Source organism: Convolutriloba macropyga, unplaced genomic scaffold (genome assembly GCF_964194025.1).
Source record: "Convolutriloba macropyga unplaced genomic scaffold, txConMacr16.3 SCAFFOLD_5445, whole genome shotgun sequence".
In the NCBI taxonomy this organism is placed as follows: domain Eukaryota; kingdom Metazoa; phylum Xenacoelomorpha; order Acoela; family Convolutidae; genus Convolutriloba; species Convolutriloba macropyga.
The window spans coordinates 7,806-15,152 of NW_027451730.1; the positions used below are offsets into that span (position 1 = coordinate 7,806).

The following is a 7,347-nucleotide window of genomic DNA, read 5'->3' on the forward strand; positions in this document are numbered from 1 at the left end:
GATTCTCCGCTCTCACCACAAGAAGATGTAAAAAAACACGGCAAAAATTTTGTTTTTTTCTCACTGCATTTCACCGCCAAAGCTCGACCCGCGATTGTAGTGATCGTTATTTTATTTTTCTGGATAAATTGACTTAAACTTCTTACCGAAGGTTCCCAATTGTGTTTTAAGTAATGGTTAAGTGACTCGGCTTGAAGTCATTGAGAACTTCTGGAGTTTAAGTCAAAATTTCAAAGTGACTTCTGCAGAGTCACTTAACCATGCTTAAAACACGAAACGCGCACGTTTTAAAATGACGAAACTCAACGAAATTCAACTTCTACCGAAGTGGCAACTTCTGGCATTTTGACTTCTGGCACTGCCAACATTTTAAAATGTGCACTTGATTGTTTTTAGAAAAAAAATAAACATTTAGAGAAAATGGTTAAGTTGGAGAAAATCATGAGATGGAATCCAGATGTTGGTTGAACTATTTAGTTCGGCTTGTGAAAAGAATCGGCCTCTACTTTAACAAGAGTCCAGACTAGGGAATTACAGGTCTAGACAAGGGTATTAGATTATACATGTAGGAATAACGATCTGTAAATACAGCATATTAGGAATAGTAAGCAAGATGGCAAACAAATACGCAACGGTTTCAGAAACTTTAGTTTTCACACAAAGATTGAGCAATGATAGAGCACCTTTTTTCGTAATTATCAAATCTTCCACTTAATCTGACACACGATATATAGGAGTTAATGGTATTTGAGGGTGGTCCAGTTTCCATTAGTATCGCTGTCTGAGTTATCAATTTACTCGTTGAGGCGTTGTTGTCGTCACTCTTATTAGCCCATTCAATTAACTTTGCCGTGTACCAATCAACAATTGACACCGCGGCCTCTAAAAATGCAGAGAAAACTGCGTTCGCAATATCTGCTCCTCGAGTGGTTCTCACTAGATTTTCCAGAACTTCTTTGAATGACGACTGGTTTCTCCTACATAATTCAAACAGAAGGTCTAATGTTAGCTCTACAGCTTTAATGAGAATATTCCGCCAGTCATTTTCAGTTGCAAATAATTCAATGAACTTTGCAGACAACTCAGAACAGTTTTCATTGAATTCTTCTGCCAGTTTTGTTGCCAGTTCTTCAGCGCAAAAGTGTAAGAAATTGTCTTTGATAATACTTGGCTCCATAATTAATTTACTCTCTCTTCTGTCACTAGCAAATTTCTGCAGATTATTTAAAAGATCTGTAGCGCAGCCGACACGTTCCTCTTCTGTATCCTAAAATATATAAACAAGTTCAATTTAATTTTTAACTTATTTAAATTATTCATTCTAAAAATCATGTTCAATCCAAAATAAAAGGAAACAGAAAAACTATTGATTTGAAAGGAGTCAATTTGGTCAAAAGTGTTATTTAGTAGTTAGAAGAAAACCACATAAACAGACCACAAATTTCATTTTGCCGGATCATCCGTGGGCTTGTTCATTTGAGAATTTCTGTGATTCGAAACCTCATCCGTTTCTTACTTTCGATGTCGGGATAAACCTCAAAAAATTGACTCACCCAAAGTTGACAAAAACCTAATTATTGAAAAACTATTCCTGCTCTAGTAACTAAAAATTTCAATTGCAGAGATTTCCAATGAATATACTTACATATAAAATATCAAATTTTCCAATACAATGAATTTGCGTCATTTATTTCGGGTTTTTGGGAGAGTTCATTTATCTCCATAATCTGCAAATTTGGCGAAACAGTATATCAGCATTTTCTTGGGCCCCTAAATTAATCACAGAGGACGTTTTTTTTGAATGATTGCTGTTTCAAAACTGAATCATTTATTACCATATTCTGCTTTACTTAAACCAAGAGGTCATAAAAGCCTCAATAATCCAGATTTTTTTCTCTATGAGACAAAGATTGTCTAAAGTTTGTTAGAAAATAATTCAAGGTTTCAACTGGCTTAAGGCGAGGAATGTTTCCTCTTGAAAACTTGCAGTCTTTATTGTCATATCAAAGTTGACTAACAATTTTAACAACAAGTCGTGAGTTGAACAAGTCCCTCTTCCGAAGTAACTGACTTTAGTTTGACTTTTGCCGCTAAAAAGCAAGCAATTATTCGAAAAATTTATTCCAATTTTGAAACTGTATTCTATAAAACTGCAGTAGAAAGCGGGTTGATTTGAGGTGATCCAGACGCAAATTTTCCTTTGCAAAAAATACATCTCATTATTGTTAGATTAATATAAAGTACTTTGTGTTATAATGGACCGCGGCAATCCAAAGTTGAGATGAAAAATGGAGCCGATATTGGCTTCTAAAAAGGTGATCTTTCAATTTAGTGAAAATCAATGGTCAAAATTCGTTTAAATATAAGATTTTTAGGAGTAGTCTAAATTATCTCCAAATTTAGAAGCATTCCCTTTAAGAATAGAAATTTTGGTGAAAAATGTTTACTACGAAAATAACAAAAGCTTTAACATGGGAGACTGTATTCTTTGAATTTCAGAACAATTCAACGCATTTACATACGAGTTTACATTTACAAACATCATTTGATATCAATTGTACTAAAGAACTGTTGTAACTTTTAATGTTCGATTTATTTTACCTTTTCCCTCCTGCTCGACAATTTCAATCAAAGTTAGATGGTTAGAAAAAGATTACATTTGGTTTTGATTGAACGGACTTCTTTTTTTTTCAGATAAAACACCTAATATTCTTGACACAATGAATTCTGAGGCATTCCAATTGAGCGTTCCTAGTGAAAATGCTTGAATAACTTAGAACTATTCTACTACAACACTGTCATAAATTGCAATCAAAGTTTTGAACGGATAATATAAAAAAATTATGTAAAGTTCTAAAATTCAGCCAAATTTATTGAAACGTTAAACTTCAATTACTGCTATAAAAGTTCAGCTCTTCGTAAGAAGTTAAAAGTAACTTTGCACTGGTAAAAAATTTATCAAAAAAAAGATATTTTCCACAAAGGTTCCAAAAGGTGTCCCAAACGAAATTACTGTCTTTTATTCAAATGTTCACATTATTTTAAAACTCGGTGATTTCTAAAATTCGATGAAAAAATTATTTTAAAACTCGATGAGACAACGATCATATGTGATGTCATACAAATCATAACTCATTTCCTAGTATGATCCTTATAGACTACGAAGAAATCAAATATGACCCTTGTATGACTACCAAGAACGCCCCCAGGTGCACGGGCTGTTTTTTTAACATAGTAACGTGCTATATAACAACATAAAATTTGTAACTGGGGGCGCAAAAAACACGGTGGTGGGGGGGGGGGGAATTAGACTAGATCCAAAATATACTTTCAAATAAAATCTCATCTTTTCCGATACAATGAATTTACGTCATTTATTATGGATTTTAGGAGATTTCTTTTTTTATCTCTGTATCTTCTATGGAAATTAGGCGAAGTAGATTATTACGTTGTTTTCCTCCGCTGTGTATAATTTTGATATCTTTTTTAAACAATATACCAGCAGTTTTTAGGTCTTCTAATTTATTAATAGAGATCAAATATTCTAAGTTGGTTACCTCCAAAGTTTAATGACTGCTTTTCCAATATAGAATTATTTCTTTTACTGTGTTCTGCTTAATTTTGACCAAGAGGCCATATAAAATGCAACATTAATCCAATTTTTTTTCTGCGGGAAAAAATTGTTCAAAATTTTATTGAAAAGATACTTTAATGTCTCAAATGGCTCAAGACACAAATTTTTTCCTCTTAAAAATTTGCACTCATTTTCGTATCAGTGATGACAAATGACTTTAAAAAAAATTGTGAGTTGAATTATATCCATCTTCGGAAGTTACTGATTTTTGCCGCTAAAATGCAAGCAAATTTTCATGTGATACCTGTGATACATTTCCATGTACTGGAAATCAATAGTTAAAGTTTGTTTAAATCTAAAGATAATTCTAGGAGTAGTCTTGATTCCTCCCTACAATCAGACATTTTTAGTAGTTTACTGAACAATTGAACAATTCCAAATAAATTAGAAAGCTTACTGCTGCTGAAAGCAAGAGTAGTTAGTAAAGGTAACATCTCCGTAAAAACCTGTGGAACGTCTGGGCACGGACACAAGACGGGAGGTAACAGCAAAGTTCCTTGTGAGTTTTGTTGGAAACTACCTGTTGCTGAGAAAGTGCTGATCAAAAGTGCTGACATTAATCAAAACAGTTTTGTGTTCATTAGAAATCTACTAACTCTACCAAATCTACTACAGAATTAACAGTGAAGCAAGCACTGTATCAGAAAGTTGCAGAGTCTTAAAAATTGTGTTCTGTACTCATGAGGCCAACAATGAAATTCAACTTAGAGTGAATGCAGATTTTGATGAACAAATGTTTACCAAAAAAGTGACATAAATTTAACCTGGGATGTCAGAACACTTCAACGCGTTTACATGCGAGTTTACATTCACTTCACTAACATCATTTGATAACAATTGTACTAAAAAACTGTTGTAAACTTTTTAACGTGTGATTGATATATTTCACCTTTTCCGTCCTGCTCGTCAATTGCAATCAAAGTTAGATTGTTAGAAAAAAATAAGATTTGTTTTTTTTGTATTTATATGGTTTTCATTGAACAGACTTCTCTTTTTTCAGATAAAAGACATTTAATCGCAATGAATTCTAAGATGTTCTATTTGAGCGTTCCTGGATACTTTCAACCAAAAATGCTTGGATAACTTAGAACTTTTCTTCTATAACACTGTCACAGACAGTGGAAGCACAAATAGCCCGCAAAAATGGGGTAATTGTTTTTCAAAACAAAAATTTGTTCTAAAATTCAGTCGAAGTTTCTTGATACGTTAAACTTCAATAACTGCTATAAAATTTCAGCTGTTCGTAAGAAGTTAAACGTAACTTTTCACTGGTAAAAAATTTATCAAAAAACGCATACGAAGAATATTTACCACAAATTTTCCAAGAGGTGTCCGAAACGAAATTTGTGTCATAAATTCAAATGTTCACATTATTTTAAAACTCGATGATTTTTAAAACTCGATGAAAATCTTATTTTAAAGCTCGATGAGACAATGATCATATATGATATCATACAAATCATAACGCATTTCCTTGTATGATCCTTATAGACTACGAAGAAATCAAATATGATCCTTGTATAACTACAAAATCATATATGAATCTAGATTGATTACCAAAAATGATAAACCTATTTTTTATAAAACATTTTTTATCATTCGGTATGATTTCACATTTTATATCAGATTCGGTATGACATCACCTCTGGGATTCCTGGGCATCACTTTGTCATCCACCAAAAGATCTAACGTACATTATCAGTTGCAAAGCTGGGCACTTAATAACAGAGTAAGTCCGAATAGATAAATTAAGTTTTAATATTTTGTGAAACCAGTTAATACCTCAAAATGCTCATTTATAGCAGATCTCAAAAAAAAAAATTTGCATATGATCTCAAATTCGTTTTTTGAATATGTTCAAATAGACACAAAGAATTAAAATAGACACAAAGAATTTTGAATATGTTCAGACTGACAAAATTATACAAGAATTTCTGCGACTAGTCAATGTTTTGTGTTTTATATGACCTTGCATGCCTCCCAAGAAAATTTTTCAATTTCGATAGAAAATGAAAATTATACAGTTTTTTCGCTTTTAATTTTTTCGTACAATCTCTTTACGACTTCTATGAAAAAAATGATCCTTGTATGAACACCTAGAGTTCATACAAATCAATCATATATGACCTAATATGATTAATAATAATCGCATATGACCATAGCTTATAACCACTCCCCAAAAAGGGGCGAATGAGCTAGGAAGGCAACTTTTATCTTTCTACAATTTAACATTATTTTTTGAAGTGGAATCTTTTTCGGATAAGGAAATAGAGACTAGGAGCTGTATACAGCTGAATTACCTTTTTCAGCTTCTTGAAAGCTCCAGAAGCAGTTTGAGGGAGTTGAACTAAATTCTGCAGATAACTGTAAAGCAAAAACTGTTCCAGAAATGTTTGGCAGTTGTTGGCCAATGCATGGTATTCCTTCTTTTCCTTGTTGAATTTATTCTGAAAATTTTCTGGAGTTTTTCTACTCGGTAGGAGTACATGATTGTTCGGATCATGCAAGCAAATTTTCTTATAACCATTATAGCCAGACCATTCTTGTTCAGTGCTTCTCAAAAATGACCGCAAGCTTGCAATGAAGTAGTTACCTTCTTTCTTGCCTTCAATAATTTCCTTACCATCTACCTCTACTTCACCACTCTCGTCGTTTTTCCAATAATATTCAATCAACAGGGCCCAGTGCTTTATGATTTCTTTTACGTTGATTCCAGGGTTGTTTTCCAAACTTCTTGTAAGCAAGAAAAGTTTGACCTTGATTCCTTCAGAAGCAGACATCAGCAAAAAAATGAATAGTGAAGCAAGAAAATGCAAAAAGAATGATTTGCTGTTAAAATTGAAAATACACAATTATAAGAATGTGAGTAACAAAAAACGTATTTCTGTTTTATTTTGTTTATTGATTATATCTCTTCATTGCGACAGAATTATTAACAATAGTATGAAGTGTTTGAGCTATGAATCATTGGTATAAGCGTGAAGCAAGAATAATTTTGCAAAATTTTTTAGCTTGGTCAATAAAGAAGCAGAAAGTCAGTCAAGTTCGCTCATTATATTATTTGGGGTTTGAATCGAAAGAACGTTAGGGCGAAAGAAAACGGCTGCAGCATGAGTGGACAGGCAAACATCATCTTTATAGAAATCAATATTTATAAAAAATTGGCCATAAAAACCATGTCTTTGTAAAATATACTTAAGTTGAAATAAAACAAAAAACTAGTTCGAAATTGCAGTTTGACAGAAGGTTTCTCAGCTCATTATATGAGCCATTGAAAGACCTGTTAAAATGACTTTTTAGACCGGTCACACTGAAATAGGACAGCCGAAATGTACAATTAAGATAGGCAGCAGTTTGCTACATTTCTTTTTAGCGATGTTTCTCATCGGTGAAGCCAGAGAGAGTTTCGGCTTCCTTGCTTATCGGCTTTATTGGCCTCTGCGTCTTTTCGTGTCTAGACACATCGGCTCTATAGGTAGCAAGGCGAGTAAACTCTGCGTAACCGTACTTAAACGTGTCTGGCGGACGTGCTGATATCAGTAAACATGTTGTCTCTTCTTATCACCAACTGATAAATTTTGAATGAATGAATCATCTTTTGGTGCACATACCAAAAAAAAACTGGAAATTTCTAAATTTTGCTTAAAAATCAGGTGTGCGTGTGTGTGTGGGTGTGTGTGTGTGTGTGTGTGTGTGTGTGTGTGTGTGTGTGT

The 7,347-nt window shown here is 33.1% G+C and overlaps 1 protein-coding gene across 1 annotated transcript; it reads right to left on the reverse strand.

The window, feature by feature from the left end:
* Nucleotides 1–302: 302 nt before the first annotated feature.
* LOC142356926 (uncharacterized) lies at nt 303–6,546 on the reverse strand. The gene is made up of 2 exons (XM_075408673.1): nt 5,935–6,546; nt 303–1,267 (listed from the first exon to the last, which is right to left on the reverse strand). The coding sequence occupies exons 1-2, from the start codon at nt 6,412–6,414 to the stop codon at nt 647–649; spliced, it is 1,101 nt and encodes a 366-aa protein (XP_075264788.1). The 5' UTR covers nt 6,415–6,546; the 3' UTR covers nt 303–646.
* Between the last annotated feature and the right edge of the window lie 801 nt (nt 6,547–7,347).

Bases quoted from the DNA above. Each gene is read 5' to 3' on its own strand.
- LOC142356926 (XM_075408673.1), bottom strand. From the start codon at position 6,414: ATGTCTGCTTCTGAAGGAATCAAGGTCAAACTTTTCTTGCTTACAAGA. The intron at 1,268-5,934 runs GTAATTCAGCTG...TATATATTTTAG, and splicing joins CTTTCAAGAAGCTGAAAAAG to GATACAGAAGAGGAACGTGT.